At 41.1% G+C, this 21,135-nt stretch overlaps 1 protein-coding gene across 5 annotated transcripts in view; it reads right to left on the bottom strand.

The window, feature by feature from the left end:
* Positions 1 to 759: 759 nt before the first annotated feature.
* PIKFYVE (phosphoinositide kinase, FYVE-type zinc finger containing) overlaps positions 760 to 21,135 on the bottom strand; it is a 62,435-nt gene continuing 42,059 nt past the window's right edge. For 3 of the 5 annotated variants that reach the window (XM_079311543.1, XM_079311542.1, XM_079311544.1), the window contains 20 exons: positions 20,513 to 20,684; positions 19,037 to 19,215; positions 18,445 to 18,558; positions 17,080 to 17,188; positions 16,817 to 16,971; positions 16,261 to 16,351; positions 15,156 to 15,216; positions 14,430 to 14,573; positions 14,137 to 14,257; positions 12,919 to 13,014; positions 12,128 to 12,211; positions 11,565 to 11,653; positions 10,897 to 11,061; positions 10,261 to 10,320; positions 9,655 to 9,831; positions 8,848 to 8,951; positions 8,464 to 8,592; positions 7,443 to 7,704; positions 5,305 to 5,379; positions 760 to 4,291 (listed from right to left, as the gene is read on the bottom strand). In XM_079311543.1, coding sequence (XP_079167669.1) covers positions 4,176 to 4,291; positions 5,305 to 5,379; positions 7,443 to 7,704; positions 8,464 to 8,592; positions 8,848 to 8,951; positions 9,655 to 9,831; positions 10,261 to 10,320; positions 10,897 to 11,061; positions 11,565 to 11,653; positions 12,128 to 12,211; positions 12,919 to 13,014; positions 14,137 to 14,257; positions 14,430 to 14,573; positions 15,156 to 15,216; positions 16,261 to 16,351; positions 16,817 to 16,971; positions 17,080 to 17,188; positions 18,445 to 18,558; positions 19,037 to 19,215; positions 20,513 to 20,684 — 2,503 coding nt within the window. In that variant the 3' untranslated portion in view covers positions 760 to 4,175. The other 2 variants (XR_013774962.1, XM_079311545.1) reach the window with 2 other exon arrangements.

Here is a 21,135-nt window from a genome sequence, read left to right as displayed (position 1 = left end):
AATAAATTCTAATGGCTTTTAAATATACCTCTGAAATCCTGTCTTAATTAAAACAAGGATTTCTGTGGCTGTTGAGTGTCACTGAACTGAGAAGCCACCACACCTTATCCTAGAACAACCAATTTCTCAAAAGACATTGGGCTCATTTAGCTTCTACTGCTGCTAAAATGCACAGAAATAGAATAGAGAGAATATAGCAAAAGTTTCAAGGAACATCCTGAGTTTATATAGGCTGCAGTTGGAAAATCTTGACCAAAGGTGGCAGGTTGAACAAGTCCCCTTCCCACAACTAATCACAAATTATTTTGTGCCTTAGCAAGGAGGTAATATAGACCAGGTTAACATGAAACAATCAAGAGAAGACATTTATTTTCAGACCTTCTTGGATTATTTTTTTTCTTTATATAGTCCACTTAAAGGAAGATTATGGAAATACCTGGAATGTGTTCTACATTGTGGCAGAACTGGGCAAAGGCACACCACCCCCTGCTGTACAGTGAAAAGCAGCTGCAGAGAACAGAACTGTGTAAAAGGTTATTTGCATATGGTACTGCCACTGTCCTGGGGAGCTGCCCAGAGGTGCTGCTCCATTAGAGGAGATGAGGGGTGAGGTAGAGACAGGACAGGCATCTTCCTCTGCACACAAAGCTGGCACTCTCCAGCACAGCAATCCCTGCACAGTGAGCAGTGGCCTTGCCCCTGATCAAGAAAATGGGGTGCAATGAGACCTAGCTGCTCCACACATGGAACAGACTCAAGTATATTTCAGTCACTTTATTTGTATCTATATACATTACATTTTGATTCTCCAAGTAGACAAGGCAGTTATTCTCAAATAGTTTAGTACATCAAATTTATAAAATACAGCTGAACCAAGTTAGAATAGAAATGCATACATTATTGTACATTAAGTGCTTTGAATAATGACTAGTCTGGCCACCAGCTAGTGAGCAATTCATTTGGTTTTGGTCATTCTCACAAAGGAGACTCCACAGGTAACTCCCCTGAGCCCATTAGAATTGCTCTACCAGCAAGAGTCCCTCATGTGCTTTTTGGGGACAGAATGCACCCCTGGGCCACTACAAGGCATTCTGCTGTCCACATGATGACTCAAAGCCATTGCTTCTGACTTGGACAAGATTTAGATATTTGTCTCAAGGCCTGAGATCAAAACAACAGAAGAGCCACTGTAGCTCTGAAGAAATTCAGTCTTCATGTTTGCAACTGGGATTTACTTACACATATGCTAAACCTGTGTTATAAAGAAAGAAACAAGCTCTTACCAAAAGCTTCATCCTTAGGAATTCTACAGGGACATAGACTGAACACAGCCTCCCAGGCAGATTTGTTCTGCATGAAGTACTGCTCTCTTTCTGAGAAAATTAAGCTTGGTAGTCATTGAAATGTCAGGACAACTATTATACTGAAAATGGAACATTTGAAGAGACCCATTCAGCTGCTGGGATTTGAACAAGAAATGCTTACAGCTTTATATCACCAAGACAACCCAACTCCAGCTGATCCTGCAGCTACTGTGATACTTGTGACCACTAGTTTGCTCTTTATTCCAATCTAGTCAGGACTAGACTGTGGCTATCAACCACATCCTGGCCAAAAATTAACTGTTGATGCCAGCTCAAAATCATTCCTGCAAATCTCTCCAGCTGCTGTAACTTCAGCCCAAGAAGGTCACAATTCACACGCCTCTGGCTCTGGTCATAGGGGGCTGCAAAACAGTGGAAGATTCTCTCACTTCTGCAGTGCTGAGGTCCTCGTGCTGTCACATTCAGAGGAGTATCAGCCACTGTGAGATGATCCAGCTGCTTACAGCCATCTGCTCTGGCACAAGCAGCACAGAGCAGCCACACATCCCAGGATAAGGATAAGGGTTACTGGTGACAGACTGGGCCAGCGTGCCACGTCAGCCTAGCACAGGTGCTGCCATGACACACGCCCACACTTGTGCTCCATCCACCAGTCCACATACTGACAAAGGTGGAAGACAACATAACCAACTGCTGTAGGGTTGCCTTAACTGGCCAGGACAGTCAAGCTTTGCCCTGTAAACTTTAGGAAGCAAAGGAGGAGAACACATGTAAACTTCAGCTGAGACTGGAACATAGGCTGCATGGCAGGTTCTTTCACATCCATGAACCAAGACAGTAGGTAGAGGCCACAGAAGTGGGAGCAGCACTGAGGTGATAGACTGGTTGACCTCATTAGGCAACACCACACACAGAGCCAGGCATTTCAACAAAAGAGAGAGAACATTTGGGAGAACATTTCAACAAAAGAGGCAAGATCTATCCCAGAGGTGATCAGCTGTACCTGATGCACTCTGCTGGACTGAAGAGATTCTGGGTAGAGGAAGCAAGGAGTACTGCACAGAGTACAGTACACATCACTGCAGCCTTCAATACTGCACCCCCAGAAACAATTATCACATTGTACTGAGGAAATCAGTACACTTTTTTTTGCTGTTGCTTCAAGGCCAGAATCTTTGCTCATCCTCTAGTGTTGCAATAGGGAGAGGAAGGCACCTATACAAATGGCTGTTGCCTCCTGGAGCTCAGCCAAGAGCTGCACTGACTGGTTTTGGAGCAAACAGCTCAATTCTCACTGCTGGCTTTTTCCTTTCTCAGCACTGCCCACTGTTGGTCACTCCTAAACAATCACCACCATCTGCTGCAGAAAAAAATACTGAACACAGGAGAAACAAACAAAATGCACATTTCAATCCATAGTTACAGTGACAAGGGCATTATCAGGCAACTGGTTAGAATGAGCAAGTGATCACTAAGAGCTATCCTGTCCCACATTGCATGTTCATTTGATGTTCTTCCATCAGAGACTGGAAGTCAAAGGACTTCCAGCCCTTGAAAGGACTGACTTTGAAAGACAGTATTCTTGCCTTTCAAACTCATTAAAACTCCTCTTACTTACTGGCCTGTATTATAATGAAACTAAAAAGTAAACTCATCAACTACGAAAATGAGTAAAATTTTTTTTAAATGGAAGTGCTTATTGTATTAATATAGAGACTCACACCTCCATCATATAAGATACCTGTTAGTTCAGGTTTTCCATTTTACAAAAAAAAAACAACTACATTCATCTCTGTGACAAAAAAATCATGTCATGAATGCAAGAAAAACATTCTCCTGGCAAAATTTCACCATGAGGTAATTGCACTGCTTGAAAATAAGGGGGAACTGAAATGGATTGGAAGTGATCGGTCAGAATGATGGTTGCAGTAAGGAAAAAGCTGTCACTAAAGCATTATGCTTCATTTTTTCTAGCAACTTACTGCCTTTATTAAGGAAAGGGTTAATCTGCTTCATAACTATAATTAATCAAGTGTTGTTAAAGTAAAGGGTATGTTAGTTACCTGTTTCCAGGAATCTGAGCAACATTCAGACCAAAGTACTGTTTAGGAGTGAAGGGATATGTTTTGAGTTTTGCAGTATATTGATGACTGACAACCCATTTTTATGGGATTCAGCTAAAATGCAATTATGACAGATAAACCAGAGCTGTACTGCAGTAACACAGTTTAAAAAATGGAATCAAAGGGCATTCAAGATGTGGAGCTGCCTTAAAAAAAAATACTGTTTACAGAATCCAGTAGGAATTAAAACTATGGAGCATAAACAGCACAAGTTATTAATGGATTCTAAATAGGTCAATTACAGACCACTGCAACAATAGCAGAACTCATGAATTAACTTCATTCTTCTCTCCCCCATCCACGTTTGGGGGGTTTATTTCACATTTTTCAGTATCAAGTATCCACTACAGAAACATGAGCTGTGCACATTCATCATCATTTTGGCAGTGCAAGACTTCCAGAGATCACGTACTTCTTCACCATCAGCATCTGGACAGAATCTCAGTTCAGTAATTACAAGGATCACCTTCCCTAGTGACAGGAGGGATGTCATTTCTCAATGCTGTTCAGTGGTACCTTACAGTTTAGATCCTTACTGAGGCAGGTTTGCTTGTTATCCTCCAAGACAGGATTAAAGTGCAAGCAGATTTCACACTCTGCAAGATGATGCACATGGTCAGTGTTGACATGGAACTGCAATCCTCTTGCTTGCTGCTGGACAGACAACTGGGAGACAGTTGCCTATAATCTCATTGTCCTCTTGTGCTTTCCCAATATGGGCTTTAGCTCAGCAATTCAGGCCCAGTCCTGTCCAGTGGTCTGGCACCATCAGGAAATATTTGTCCATAGCTTCACAAAACCTGGTCCGGTACAGCTCTGGAGAGACCACAGTGGGCATCTTCCCTAATGTGTAAGAGTCAAGAGCAGTTAGAAATGGGCTAAAGATACTGAATACAGACAGATGTCACATGAGATTACATTAGCAGACAGCCTAAACTTGAAGGCAACAAGACAGAACTTCATAAAGTTCAACAACAAACAAGCATAAGGTTTTGCACCTGGGAAAACAATGCAGGAGCACAGCACAGGCTGGGATCTCCTTGGGGAGCAGCTCTGTGAAAGGGACCTGAGAAGCCTGGTGGACAATCAGCTCAGTGGGAGTGAACAGTGCTGCTGTGGCAAAGAAAACCAACAGGAAGGACACTGGGCTGCATCAACAAGGACACCACCAGCAGAGAGACAGAAGTCATTATCCCACTCAGTATTCCAGCATTATCATTCACCTGGAGGGTGCTTCTTCCAGGCCATACCTGGAATACTGGACTCAGTTTTAGTTGCTATTAAAAAAAAAAAAAAAAACAAAACCCTAAAACGTTGACAGGCTAAAGAGGGTCCAGAGCAGGGCCACAGAGGTGATCTGAGAAGCCTGTCTTATGGGGAAATGCTGCAGGAACTGGAAAAAAGAAGGAGACCTTATTGCCATGTTCTAGTACTTTAAAAGATGGAGACTCATTTTATAAGGAGTCATATAGAAAAGATGAGGGCTAAGGGATACAAGTTATTCCTGGGCAGATTCCAGTTAGACACAAGAGTAACATTTTCCACAATGAGAACAATCAGCCATTGGAATAGTCTGGCCAGTGAAGTGATGGATTCCCCAACACTGCACAGTTTTAAGATTCAGCCTCACAGGGTGCTGAGCCATCTTGTGCAGACTGTGCTTTTGCCAAGAAAGGTTGGATCAGATAATCCTTGAGGCCCCTTCCAACCTATTCTATAATTCCTTCCTCTGTTCTGGACAACTTAATCTGCCACAAATTTGCATGGTGAGGAAGTTGCGACTATCAGCAGTGTTATGAAAGCTTCAATGTAACAAGGAAACAGGATCAAAATCTTTATCTTCCTGCTGGACTTACCTTGTCCTCCCAATATACCAGTTGACTTCACCACCATTTCAAGCTTTTTGTCCCAGGTAAAAGTACGAATATAGTCTGTTACAATAAAAAAAAAAAAAAAACCAAGTATGTTTTGTTTTAATCCAAGTAACACTGTTTTCAAATCTATCTAATTTCTCCCCAAAGAGGGCAGCAAAGCAGTAGTCTTTCATAGAGCTTCAGTGTTTTCCCTACCAGTTGCCTCACTTTCTGCAGTATTGATTATGTTTGGGTAGGGTAAATACAGTCTCCCAAAAGCCCAGCAAAATCACAATCAACTCTTCCCGTCTCTACAAAAACAGGCTGCCAAGCATGTCTGTCTTATTCCATATTAAAGTGTCCTTATCTCCTCTACAAGGGTCACTTTGCTCACCCTCACCACAGAAGCCCCAGTAGAAGCACTGAGGTTTGGACATCTCTCCATTTAAACCAGTATTTCTCATCAGTGCAGCCACCTGCAGGTTTGATAACAGAATGGAAGTGATTGTCTCTTCATAATAGGAAGGACTGGAAGCAGTGACCATGATTGGAAGAGGGGGCAGCAAAAAGACAACTTCTGAATTGTTTCCAAGCCTCTTCCAGAGAAAGCAGGCCCAGTAAATACAAGCACATCAACATTTTGGCCTGCAAAGCTAAAGCTGCAGTAAAATTAGTTTTTCATTACTGGTTATCATTATCTCCTAACATTTGACTACAACTGCAGTTATACAGTTTTGAATTTACTGATTATAGATTTACAGAAGGCCACCATATTCATCTCACTTGCAGTTAACACAAAACTCATCCAGACCTGACAATCTTAAGACTCATTCATTTATCTGAATACTCTTGGAAAAAGTTCCTTAGAGTGTTTTGGGACAAGTATCAGTGAACAACTTGATTGCTAACAACTTCATGCCCCAAGGCCTAGAGTCCTATACAACAGAGCTGACAAAGTTTTCAAAGCTCTTCACAGACCTTACTTGCTCGCAGTATCACATTAGGACCTAAAATACGTAGAGATACTCATCTCAGAGCCAAACACAATCCAAGCTAAGAGTTTTTCGTTTCAGTCCAACACAAATTTAGCTTGAGTACTTTAAGTTTTCAGGCTATTATCTAGAGAACATTCTGATAACCTGATACAGCAGACATGTTCTCTCTTCTTGACAGTATTTGTGTTCAGAGTTCCTTCAGATATTTGTTCTAAACACTGAAGGAACTGGTAGTTTTAAATATCATATAAAATATATCAGATAAGACTTGACATAGACAACAAAAAGCCACACATACAGGAGAAGTACATGGTCAGTGTAGTCCCTTCCTGTTTACCCCAATATTCAAGAGTGTACAAATCTAGAAAGTACTGACAACTTGCAATAAACAAGAGGTTTGTTTGTAGCTGGGACTTCAATTCTCAATTAGGAATGTTACTGAAATGGCTTTCAAGCTTTATCAGAATAAGTGTAATCCAGACCTCCTGTCCTGAGATTAATCTGGAAGCATTTCTGAGCTGGGTTTCAAGCCCATTTCATTCTCCTAAGTCAGTTCCACATCCTGCAAAATTGCCTTATCTCTAAGTTTTTTACAGAAGTTTCTGTCTAAACTGTGTGTTTGTTTCTACTTTCCAGTATCAAGTCAGAGGATGCAGCAAGGTAATTACTGCATTGCCACCCACATTATCCAGGTCAGACTATATGATTATATGAGATGCCATGATGTTTAACTTCTTTCTTCCAATCCTACCAATACTGTTTCTCCTTAGAGCCCCTCTACACAAGATTTAAAAGACTAAATAAACATAACAAACTAAAGTTTACAGATTAAACACATAAAAGCATACAAATAACTTCCCCTGCTTCAACTGGAGTCAAAGTGTAGGTTAAATTACCTTTGAGGCCTCCTGCATATACTCACAGCAATGCAAACACTAATCTGAGCCTATACAAGACCTGGAGAGACTTCTGCCTACACTGTGAAAACATATAAGAGATGAGGGTGGTATTCCACCAGGGAGAAAACAAGATTTCCTGACACACATCCCTCTAGTGGTAGCACATTTCTAAGAGTACTATGAACACCTAAACCAAAAAAAAACCATTTCATCATCTGAGAGCAAGAAAATACAAAAGACAACGTACCAATGATCCCAACAACCAGCTCATTGCTGGTATCATCACGACCCACCAGCAGAGAATAGTCAATGATGAGATGGCTGGAGAGGAACTGGGAATCACTGTGTATGGAGGCTTTCAGCACAGCTTTGCAATGGGAACGGATGTACAAAGGATTGTCCCGAACCATCTTCAGAAGGTTCTCATCCAGCAGGACTACATCACAAGTTTCCTTGCCTGTGTCTGTTTTAACATTTCTGTTCCTGAGGGAGCCCTTCAGGTCAAACACCTGCAAACAGAGAAAAGCACTTACTTGTTTCATTTTTCTGGGTTAAAGGCCTCAGTACCTAACATTTGAGAAGGCAGCAGAGCCAGGCAACTCTTTCTTTCTCTTTAGGAGGAAAATAATTAACAAAAAATATTTTGTAGAGAATAGTATGTAAGGCTGGGTGAAAGTTCTGCCACCTCAATTCACAAGTTTTAGGCAAATTATTTTACTAACATTTAGTTTAATAAAGAGAAAAAGGGTGTCTCTGCTTTTTATATTGCTGAGGTAAACTCAGTTTTCCAGTCAGTTTCTACAGAATTAATTGCTGACAAAAGCAAAACCACTGAAGAGGGAGGTGGGTGGTGCATGAAGCACCAGTTAACACTGGCAAGGCAAGAAACAGACCCATCATGAGGCTGGAAATGATCTCTGGAGTTCTCCAGTCCAAAGTCCTGCTTCAAGTAGGCTCTGACCAGTCAAGATTTCACTAACTTCCATGGAATAGAGTCCACAGTCTGTTTGGGTTTCTTTTTTGTACTGCCTGACCCTTCTGATGATTTAAACAGTACATGAACAAAAAGAAAACCCACAACATCCTTTACATCCATCTAGAATTCCTTCCATCCTCTTCCTCCCATGAACATTCCCAGTCTGAGGTCAGGCACTTAGATATAAAGTGGAAAGAACTGATACTATCTAGATTTACAAAAGGAGTTTGTGACCCTGCTCTTTCTCCCAGACACAACTGCACTGCAAGGGAACAGAACATTTCATTCTTACCTGAGCCATTTTCCTGCCATAGAAAAGGTTTTCCATGACAAGCAGATCCAGCTTCTTTTCAGTGTTGTTTTGAGAGTTCTTGTAACCAATTCGATACACCCCAAGGATTTTAGCCAGTGCTGTGGGCTTCTAATCAAGACAAGACATGGGTTAAGATCTGTGCAGAGACAATCAGCAATCCCATACCAGAAGGCCCACTGTTCTGTCTGACTGTGTATTACAGCTTAGAAGTCCAAGCATAATTTCCACTTTATCTTAAAAACACATTAATGTAACCCACACCCTCCAAAATTATTTTATTTAAAAAAAAAAAATTAATATAAACTTCTACTGGTCTTTACAATACAGAACACTGCCTAAAAGAAAAGGCACTTTTTTTAGTACCTTCTGCTGAACTGCATTAGTGATGTAAGTGAAGTAGTGTGGAGCAAAGTCAAGGAATGACTGGACTTCCAGACGAGGCATTTGCTTCAAGATGAATCTATCATCTGTTTTAACATCAGACAGAGGCAACAGGGTTACAAACAATAAGTGATGTATTATTTGCAATTTCTTTAGGACTGTCACATAGCTGAAATGGTTTGAAAAATGAAAGCACTATAATTCTCTTAAATCCTGACCTTCAGAAGCTCATTTCTAGATTCTTTTTACTTCACATATTTTGAATTTCAGCCTCCCTGGATTTCTATCTTCTAGTAAATCATGGATAAGAGACTGGCTACACTAGATCTACCTCAACTATACAGGCTTTCTATACAGACAACAGAAACATACTACGGACCATTTTGTTCAATATTTGTTTTACATAGGAGCCTAGAAACAGCCACAGTTAAAAAAAAAATAGATTAACAATAGCACATGAAATTATAAGAAACACTGTGTCTTCAACAAGAAGTTTTCCTTGAATTATACTCAAGGTTTTGTTTTCTGAAGCCTGCCTGAGAGTACAACCCTTCTGTTTAACTGGCCTTCCTAGCTGCTACTACTGAAAAACAGAACTACATTTTGTTCTCCTGCATGCACAAAATAACAAATAATTTGACACTGAAGACCCCAGAACAAGCCACTTAATTTTCCCTTCTGAGTGGCCACTTCATGATCAGCAACCCTCTGGACAGAGGTTAAATGACACACTAACCACCATACAGAAGTAACACCTCTAATTACAAGGGGGCAAGAAGCTGCATTTACCTTCAGTCACATAGAATGCTGCTCCAGATTTGCCCCCTCGTGCCTGCCAGGGCATGGAGTGAGAGAGGGATCGGATGAAATCCTCTTCACTGCTCCCCAGGATCACCTCACGCATCCTGTGAAACTCCCCAGCATAATAAATCCGGCAGTAGAACTTGGCATTGGCATCTGAGAACTCTGCAAAAAAATGCTTTTCCTCAATAACAGCATGCAACATGCACTGACTATCCTAGACAACATTGAAATTTTAGTCATGTTTAGAGGAGTATTATTGTGCTAAGCAACTCTCTCATTGTAATTCAGAAGTTTCAACCAACAGGATTTAAATGGAAAATTGACAGGAAAGTCAGCTCCTTCTAGATAGCTCACAGTATATGTAATGGGAAAGTGTTTGGACAAAAGAACAATTTAAAAAAAGTTTATGGAGTACTTTTGCAAAAGAGATTGATTGAAGTAAGTAAAAATTGCCTTGCATTTTTCTTAACTTGCTTTTACTTCATGACAAATACGAAAAAAACCCAACTATTAACTTCAAGACTTCCACTACATGTGCATGAAGATATGAGTTTGTCAGCTAAGACCAAGTTGTTATTTACAACTACTCACGGAGTTCCACATGGGGATTCACCACCTGTTTCTTCTGTCCATCTCCTCCATCTCCATCATCTGAAAGCATAAAGAGCATTCTGTTCACTATTTAATTCACTGTTTACCAAGAAAGCCACATTAGGTACTACTCAAACACATCACAAGAAAAATATTTTCTTCTTTTTTTCCAAGAATACAGTGGGAACTACACACAGGGAATTAGAAATGCAGCTGTAATTGTATAATATAATACATATGCCAGAAGGGCACTGCTGTTTATGGACACAAATCCATTGTCTCCCTCTTGATTCACTTTGCATGAGCTAAAACAATGAGAACTAAACAGCAAGTGAGAAAGACAGACAGTGCTGCTTAACTAGAGAGAACTCAATCCAAAGGCATTCAAGACCAGACTACCTGACATCCCTACAGCTTGGGTTTGAAAGATCCTGTTTCCCTTATCACAAAGAAAACCAGTGTATTTAGGAAAAAAAAAAACATATTTTATGTCCAAATGATTCAATGTATGCTGAGTAACCTCAGACTGTTGAAAAAGTACAAGCAGGAACATTTGGGGCCTTGCACAAATGAATGAGCTTTGGGAAAAGTAACAACCCAAGAGAGAAGGTGAACTGTGCAGTCTCAGTCTTGTACCTTGAGCCTCTGCTCCTTGGTTTTCTGCTCCCTCTTTGCCCATCTGTCCAACCTGGTAGTAAGCACTGTCAGCACCACGTAAAGTCTCTTTCTTCTGGGAAGACAGGTCTGGGCTCTTCCCTCCCGTGCCACGGAAGAAAGACAGAACACCAGAGGGCTTCTTGGCTACAGTGAAAAGGAACAGAAAAGATGGTATTGGCATTTCCACAGGGAGTTTAATAACAGCATGACTCCTATGAACATTCCCTATGCATTGCTCTATCTAGAGGAATGATGCCATTCAACTATAAGTGATTTGCTATTCTTCAGGCAACTAAGGTCCATGAGGATGGATGTTCTAGTATTCCGAATAGCATCCTTGAAACAGCATCAATTTGAAATGCAGAGACATTTCAAAACACAGACCAAGAATAAGTGCCTTTAATACAGTAAGAACTTCATGTCTTCAATTCCAAAATATTTCTTAAGAATCAGAGAAAGTCACAGACCAGAAAACCCCACACATTCCCACCCCTCTCATGTATTACACTAAGTCAACACTAAGACTAGTCACAATTTCAACTCAGAATGCTGCTTGCTCTTCCCCACACGAGCTAGAATTCAGGTTAAGTGGACTCAAGTCTGAGCTGAGATTAGCACCATGGATGATTTTGGCAAAATGGCCTTACGCTGCTCTGGCTCTGCATTGCGAAGGGGACACGTGTTAGCCTCAGGCAGCCGGACAGGGCTGCTGCTCTTGGGTTTGCTGTCTGACATGCTGAAAGGAGAAAGAACAAATGTCATGAACCAACAAATACTGCCACCTAAAACACTACTGCTTTATGCCTGGACATTTCTTTCTCTCCCCAGCCTAAACACTAAGGAAAGAAGACACTATTTAAAGGTGTAACAGTGTGGGATTCTCCAAAGCTGTCCTCCTCCATATTTGCAAAAAATATCTCTCAGGGTCCATAGCAACAGCTCCATCCACAACCACAGCAAAGGTAAGCAGGTCCAGTTTCCTGCCATGCACACAGCCAAGAGATTAGGTGATGGAGCCTGCATGGTCCATAATGTGAAATGGAAACTCACATACTGAAGTACGTGTTGGTTACACGGAATGAGTCAGATTCCATAAGAAAGCAGAGATCCTAACAGGGATATATTTTGAGGGTTCTTCCCCATCTAGTTTTGGCTTATTCACTACCATCCGTATGCCTTCACTTTATCTACTGTAGTTCCTGAATGTAACCTGTTTGGTTGTAGTCCATCTTCAGAACTGGTCTTCAGAGATGCTTTGGACAACTCATCCAGGGCATTTCTGTACTCCTTGCAACTGAAAGAAGAAGGGAAAGGACCCAAAATAATTAAGTGTTCTCTTGGAAACTCTGCAATACCAGCCCAAAGATTCAGATCCAAGACAATCACAGGAAACAAAACACCACAGTAGAAAAACCTCTGCTTTATTTTTTCTTATTTTTAGAACTTTGTTTCCTTAGAACAGAAACTGCTCTAGACAATACGGCAGGAAAAATTTCCCCTTATTTTTCCCCCTCTCACAATTTAAGAATGCACTTCTTTAAAAATCTGCTGCCTTGTGACATGCAAACCCAAAGGCTTAGTGAAGCAGGTGGTGAGAAGAGCTGAGCAGTAGCAAGAGCTGCTATGACCAAAGGCAGGCAAGAAACAGACTGAAATACCAATATTAACAGCTGTTCCCCAACTCAACTGCACTTCCTGCAGCTGGAGAGGCTGAGCAAACCTTGCACTTCATTCTCTAGTAATATCTTATTAAAAGTAACACCACACAACTAAGTCCTTTCTGCCTACTAGAGTTCCACTAAAAAAGTCCAAAATCCAGTTGCACTTTCATTACCTCAGCAGAAAAAGGAAAGAAACCTATCTCTGCCAGAAACTATGACATGGCTTAACGTAGAAATTCTGTCATGCTTGTTCCCCATCATCAACATTTAAATATTCCTCAAAAACAAAAGCTGCAAAAGTACAAAGTAAGTCAGATGAAAAGCCAAATCACACCAGTACCTGAGAGCAAAGGCTATGATGGAGCTTGGCTCTTTCTCACAGACTGCAATAGGTACACGCTCATGTTCGTACATTAAGTAGTGCTTATCTGGGTCACTAAACGAAAACAACAGACTGTTAGCACATCATAAACATTTGTGGAAAGAAAATAAGTTTTGATCAAAACCCAGATCTCATCACTGCACTCCCAGGCACAAGCTGCAAGTCTCAGCATGGAACCAAAGCTCCCCAGATCAGCTTCTCCCAACAGACACATTCACAACTACGTGGTTAATTCTAAATGGTAGAGTGTTAGGGCAATCAGCATCTCAAGCAAGCTGCTTGGATCAGAAGACCAGCTTTAGGTTAGAATAAGAGTCTATTCCTGTTTAGCAGCCACTGTTTCTAACGGCACCAAAACCTGTCTGAGTTGGTTTTACTGTCCAGCAGCATAGCCTGTAGAGTGAACTTAGGCGACAAACCTGGACTCTTTTCTAAACAGGCAGTTTATCACAGAAAATTCCCCAAAGCTTCCTGGATTCTTGTATGATTTTCTTTCACTTATCTGTAGGGTCCATTCATTGAGCTTTTACCTCATCAGCCCAAGGCCTCTGGTCCTACACTGGGGTGGGATCACAAGTTAAACTCAGGCTGCCAAACGTTAGGCTCATGTCAAACGAGAAACACTACAAAGCACGCAGACCAAGTAGCTGAAAGACTTTCCAGCCTGCCCATCTTCACATGAGAGGGACACTTGAGGGCACATGCAGTAGCCATTGAACCTGACCTACACCCAGATAATGCCAATTTGAGTCCAACCCTTGGAAGAGGTCTGGAAGCAAAAACAAGATGCAGGCGTGTAAGCTTTAGTTAAGTCTTGGCTAAGGAAGGGCATTTCCACTCCCTCCCTGCAGCAATGAATTTAGAAGGCACCTTTCTCCCCTTTACTCCCACCCCTTCGTCTTCTACAAGAAGTCTAAGGAGGCATGCCTGCTAAGAGGAGGAGAAACTGATAGTGGCTTTACACAAGGGCAGATCATTCATAGGAAAAAGGAGTAACTTACAATCACCTAGAAAGGACACAGAAACTTCCTATCTTGGAAAAGTTCTCTAGCTTATTCAGAGGCAAACTCAAGTAATGACAAATTATACACTGAGCAAAGGAAGCATGCATGGCTCTGCCTGCAATCTGACAAGATTGCCAATTTTGTACATTTTATATAATTTTGCAGTACTTACAAGGGAAAGGGAATGGGGTTATAGTTGTTTCCAGGCAGAAAGTTAGCCAAAATGGCTTTCATAGTAGACTTCTCCTTCACTTGGCTGTCTGTAGATCCCAGTGAGTGTCCATCAAACACATCTGGAACAGACAAATGCCAGGTCTGCATCACAATATCAGAGTTTAAGTAGTAAATTCAGAAGGATAACTACAGACCACAGAGCTAACAGTTATTTCCCATTTCCTAAAAGGATCTTGTGGACTTGGCACAGAAAAGCAAGAGAAGGAATACAAGACCACAACTGAACTATACCTTCTGAGCTGCTTGTTGTGTCCTGTTCAGAGAGTGTGCTGGCACCAGTCACATGCTCTGATGCAACCTCTGGAGAGGTGGGCAGCTGCAGATGGGCAGAACCTGTGGAGCTCTGACTTGATAAAGTTGTCAGGAAACGATCCTCTGAAAGTACAAGCACAGTTAAGAACAGAAGAAATAATTTTACATGGCTGACAGAAGTGATACTGTTTGCTACCAGCCCAAGCTACAACCACAAGCTATTTTCAGAAGGTTTTTACTTAGAAAGCAGGTAAAGCCACACAGACCAAAGGACTGGGCAAGCTCATCATTGTAGCACATAACCTCCAGAAAATGCAACTCTTACAACTACTACCTTCAGCTCCCACAAACACTCAGTATGCCTCACAGGCCAGAGATCTCAGCACTCATAACCAGATCACAGAAGAGGCAAAAGGCATTTCCCAAATTCCATGTAATTATTCAGTTATTTAGAAAGTTTCTGAAATCTTTTTAACTAAAGTTCAAAGGAAAATACTTGTTGGCCAATTTACTAATCACTAGTAATTCAGCTGTATATTAGATGCAGATGGCCAACTTCTATCTTACCATTAGAAAAAATAAATGTGATGTGACAGGGATTTGGTGTTTCTCTGATTTATCAAATTTGACAAAACTCCCATATTATATCAGGAAAAGGCCTACAATATGCTTCTATTGACATCTTATGAAAAATAAGTAACCAACCTTTTTCTCCATTTTGCAGTGCTGGAGAAGCATTGCGTGGGGAAGCATCCATGCTACTGATCTAGGCAGAATAACAGAACACCAGAGTTGATACCAAGCTCATTACAGCTGTATTCCCTTCTGTGTGGAGCACTCAAAAAAGCAGATGTATTACAACAGAGCACACCCACTTCTCAGCCTCTGCATGTCACTGTATCTGTTACCACAGGAAAAAGACCAAGCAACAGAAACTCAAGTTCACAAGATGCTAATGATAGCTTTCACTGGTGCATGCTGCTTCAAACACTACACTCTCCCTCTCTAGGAACCTACTTCCTGCTAGATCAAGTTAAGGTTGCTTTAGCACCTGCCAAATAAGTGTTAAGTGAAAGGGACATGTTGCACACAGCAGAGCAAATGCAGGGTCTCCAGGGGTTTTTAGTGCACCTTGCTACCAAAAAACTATTGGGAGCTCAGCCTCTTGGTATGATGCTTATATTATACTGCCTTGCAGCCCAGACATTTCCTCAGAGTTCCAGCTCCCCAAAGGGTGGAAGTTCAGCGTGCTGGCATGTGTACCCCTTGGACAGAGTTCTTGAGGCAGCAGTCCAAAATAACTTATCCATCTCTTCAGTCAGTTCCCACAGGACTCATCACAAAACAGGGATGATACTGAAAAGCCATTATCAGTCCTTCCTGTATCATTTGCTCTACCTCTCCATATTATTTGTCTTTTTCACAAGGGATGCACTTAATGAGGAACAGCCTAGGGTTGAAGGAGGGGGCCCAGTTCCTATCTAGGCATATACTTGACAATGACTGCAGCTCTCTGCTGGCATTGTTCACTTCAATACTACACAAATATCACAGAAAATAATCAACTCTCATTCATACTCAGTCTTTCTCTCTACAATATGGCTCTTAGTTCACACCTTTGAGGAAAAGATAAATATAATAATACGCAATTTAAGCTTTTACAGTTGAAAACTACAGGATGCAGTAAAACCAGTTTACTGATTGTTAAAGAAAAGCCAGTCTAAAAGCCAGAGAAGCAAGACCATTGCCTTGCCCTAGAAAAAACCAAAAAACAAAAACATTTAAGAGGTTTACAGCCTGTTACCCATACCTTGCTTTCTTCACCTTGCCTCAGTCTCCCAGGACTGGGTGGTACTGACGGACGTTTTCTCCCTTTCTCTTGCTGGAAGAGATCCTGTAACCTTAAACAGAAAAATAATAATAAAACAAACCAACAGAAATAACCCACATAAAACCAACATCACCACAGAAAAAATAATCAAAAGATAGGCTACTGCTATTATCTCTGAATGACATGAGTTATGAAGTTTCTCCATACCAGAATACAGGCAAGCATAACTTCACAAGTCTTTCCCGTAAACTCAGATTGCTGCTAACATCCCATCCTAACTTCCCATCTCTTTCACCTTTATTCAAATGAAAATTTCTTCTCCACATTCAAGTTGTGCTCTACAACATAATGCTTTTATCATATGGCCTCAAATTAGTCTCTGTTCCAATCAAAGCTGTGTGTGCTTAACCAATAGAGCACATTCAGCACAAGCTCTATAGAGCAACTGCTCTATAGTGAAAGAAACTACAGCAGAACTTCTTCCCTCCCAACACAGTGTCAGTGTTGTTCATGATTCCAGCATGTGTCCTCGTACCTATTATTCCAGGCTTGCAGCATCTCACAAAGTCCTTGCTTTTTAGCTATCAGAGACTCAAAAACAGATTGCAACTGTTGAGGGGTGTCCAATGATGATGAAAGCAGCCTGGCTTGGATTTTTTCAGTCCAGTTTCGAAACTCTCCTTCTTCCATCTGCCAAAAGGAAAACTGTCAGTGTTATCTCACCAAGATGACACAAGATCTGCGTAGCTCCTCCACACACTTAGCCTATGGACCACTGATGTAAAAATAGTCTATTACCTCCTTTTGGGCAAAGAGGTCTTCCATCTTCTCTTCCCTCGTTTTGCTGAAAGTATCCGTTTTCAGAGAAGCAAGGCGATCATCCACGGCAAGATACACTTGCGACACCCTGCCAGCAGTGATGCAGAGTTAAGCTGTGACTATTTGGACCTTCAACATTCTTTAATAAAGGTCTGAATTTAATAGAAGTTTAAGGTTAGCATTTAAGAACCAAAAAGATTATATACGACAGCCTTTCTGCACAGTAAGCTATCCAACTATATTTACAGAGAAAGTTGGGAAAATCTCATCAGAAATAGGAGAAACCTAGAAATTACATACACTGACAAACTCCACAATTTATTCTTAGCAGTGGAAGTTGTCAGGAAGCAATACCAATGCCTCAAACGCATTACTAACACAGGGGAACTGTTGTGTCATTTGTGATTAGGAAGAATCTGGGTCTGCACCCTCACCAGCAGGCACTATTTCAGCTCTAAACAAAGCTCCACAGGTTTTGAAGTCAGATGGTAAGAGAGACATCCAGCAATACAGGAATGCTGTGACTAGACAGAACAGCAGCCTGGTTGGATTTTATAGACTTTTCATCAGGCCTGTCTTCCATCTTTTTGTTGCTACATTTAGAAAGTGTCTAGGCTCATGGAAGTTCACCTTAGACTACACAGAGGTAGTCCACCTGCTGTTACCACATTCAATAGCTAAAAAGGCAAAGACTTTTGTACACCAAAGAGCTGCATTGCTACATGACCAATATAATGACAACAGTTCTGTTTGGACAAGAGATTTGTGCAAGGTCTTTGAAGGATTTTTTGGGGCTGAAGAATTGAAACTCGGTCATATGTTCAATAAAGGAACATTAGGGTAAGAATACAAAATATAACCTGCAGCTTTCAGGGCTGGCCTTCTAGGACCATCTTTTCCATTTCGTTTTTAGCATTACAGGGAGGAATTAAAAATACTTTAACTGTGCATTTCATAAGGTAACATTTCAGACACCTGCTGATGGTCAACCTTTCAGTAGCTTGGCAGCACTATTCTACATATGATATATGACTCAGACATCAGTGCAATGTTCAGGGATAAAGAAGAAAAGAACCTTAAGTTTCTGCTGGCAAAGTTTAACCTGACTTGCCACCAGACAAAGAGTTGAGACATTAGTACAGACAGAGCAAGCAAAGATAACAGATTTCAATACCACTGTCCCTGGGAAGTATATATATGCATACCTGTTTTAAATTATTACTTTTCTATCAAATAATGAATATTTAGCCAAATCCCATTATACTAGGACAAATAGTTATGCACTGTGCTAATAAAAGTAACAAGTACAAAAAATATTAGGAAGACATTAAAAACAAAGCTTACTTTTGTGAGAAATCCTTGAGATCCTGCAAAATAGTAACTTTCAAAGGAGCCTGTCGTTTGATGTAGATCTTGGGGAGTGGGACACACACTTCCAGCAGCCGGATTGGAGAGTAGCTGAGAAGGCAATACAACGGCTTCTAACAAGACCCACACCACACAGCACTAGTTCTACACCATATGAGGTTTGAGGCCCTTATATGAAAAAGGGCTCTGTCAGTGTGTCCAGGGCTTCAGTTACTTCTAGCAGCAATAACACTGTCCATGCATCTCCCAGGCAAGAAGTAAAACCACAAATCATATTGCAAAACCAAAATTTTGAAAGCATTTGAAATTCGATAGGGAAAAGCATTTCCCTTCTGTATCATGAACAGGAACCATCCCCTCTTGGAACACTGCCCACCACAGCTAGAACAGTGATGCCACTCACAAAGCTTTCTGCAAGCCAGCACACAATCCTGCACTTGTGGTTATGGTACAGTTATGCTATCCCATGCTGTACTCACAGAGAAGGACAGACCTGAAGAATGCTTACTAGAGCCATATGCTTCATATAGTACCAGAGAGAAGGAATTTTATTAGCAGTGAAACTCACCTGAAAGATGCCACCATCTGATTATAGGAAAAATACTGGTGATAGTCATGGTGAATGGAATGCCCACAGGGCTCTGCATTGGCCCTTCGAGTGTACTGGTACCCATAGAATCTCAGCTCAAGGTACTTTGCAAAAGACATAGACCAAGAGTCATTGGAAAGGGGAACAACTGGTGTCACCTGAAAAATTGAAAGGCAAGTGTCTAAATTTCATCCTTCAAACAAGATTAAGGACAGGATAATCCAAGCAGCAATCTAGTATTTCTAGTACCAGAAGTACTCATGACCCTGAAAAATACTTAACAACAAAGACAGCATTTATGCATAGCTAAGGCCAACACAGTTAAAATAAATCTGATAAACAACAACTGCTAGCTGATGATGAAAGGTGCTAAGCTGGGGGAGTCCAAACATACCCTTGATGGAAGCTTATTTCTGGGATGCCATTTCTCTGCATAGAGTTAATTTCCAGTAACCTAGCCAGCAGCAGTGGCCATATAATAGACTTTTTCCCCGGTGATTCTCCAGCTACAAATGCATTGGTATTGCAGCTTATTTCAACTTCAGAAGTGCTTGCAAGCTTAGAGCAGACACCACTTTACACACACTTAACCTCAAACACGTAAATGTTTACATGAGCACCCAAAAATAAAAGGTTACAGAGCAGCTGTATGCACAGCAGCACAGGGCTTGCTGTCAGCACCTGCGTCAATCTCCTCCAGGTATCTGTAAATCCAACACCCATTTAAGGATGTTTAAGGAAGTGTAAGTAGGTGACCTGAGTCATCCATATGGTTAAGTCAGATGTTTTGCATTTCAGGTACTGCATGAATATTTTTTCATTAAGTTTTATGCTAGTCTCTTTGAAGGCTCTTCATGTTTAGCTGGATGTGAGTATCCAGTTAGCAATGTTTTCTTAGCTAAATTACAGAACAAGTTTCAGATAATACACAATCTTACTATCTTGTGGGCTTCTTAAAGCCATTTAATATTACTCTATTAAGATGCTACTTTCTAATGACTACTGAAGGAACTCCAGACATCACATTGACGCAACACAGGCTGGTCAGGCCACAGCAGATCAAAGAACAGCAAGTGGCTTTAGCCAATTACTATGTCAGTAGGTCTTGGTGTCTACCCTTTCCCATATGCTCATAAAGATTCACTGCAAGGAAGGGACCATACTCTTCACATCCAAGTGGGCAACTTTATTTTTTCTGCTTTGATCTATCCTCTCAGAATCAATTTTGACACTAACAAGACTACCTCACACATTTTTCACCCTCAAGGGCCCCAGTTCTAAAAGAGGAATCAGTAAATAACATGAGAACATACTTATCAGTAACAGGTTTTCTGCCAGTTTAGCCATAGTTCCAGGCATGAGCACTTTCTCAAAAAAGCTGCCCTTCTATACAAGGTCAGTCACAACAAGAATACTAAATTGGAATAGCAATGATTCTGAAGTCCACATCCTTACCTGTTTGCACAATCTGCACCAGGAGTAAGTAAGGATGGTGTGCTGGTAGCCAGGGACAGGAGAGTCCAGCTCCTTTAACACAATCTGCACACAGCCTTGCCCATGAACAAAGCGACGAATGTGATGCACCATTGGTGTTTCACAGAACATGCTGGGGCATTGGTAGGAAGGCCTAACAAAGGAAATAAAAACATTTACGAGTGATCACATACTAGGCATTGCTGAGGAACTGATTCAACAGATGTAACATGCCTTCTAAAACCATGGCACTGTTTATCTTCACTGTAAAAGAGTTTACTAAGCCTGTAGTGAAGGCTATTTCTGCAGAGCAATTTAGAGGCAGCACATAGTGAAGTTCCATTGACAACAGTGGCTGTCTAGGTCTCAAAAGCAGTCACTGGATACTGGTTGCCATCACCTTTTTACAGGCAATCACTTTCTATCAATATATTCTGTATAAGGATCAAAGCACCTGTGAAAGTTCTTGGCAACAAATTAAAAGGCTGCTTTGGCAGTGTACCCAAGGCAATGCTACTGAGAACAAAGATGTGACAAAGAGCCTTCAAAATGGCAATGCTTCAGCTCCTGAAGGAACAGGTAAGCAACACAATGCCATAGAATAT

This window comes from Erithacus rubecula (assembly GCF_903797595.1).
Source record: "Erithacus rubecula genome assembly, chromosome: 8".
Classification (NCBI taxonomy): domain Eukaryota; kingdom Metazoa; phylum Chordata; class Aves; order Passeriformes; family Muscicapidae; genus Erithacus; species Erithacus rubecula.
This window is presented reverse-complemented; position numbering and strand designations above follow the sequence as displayed.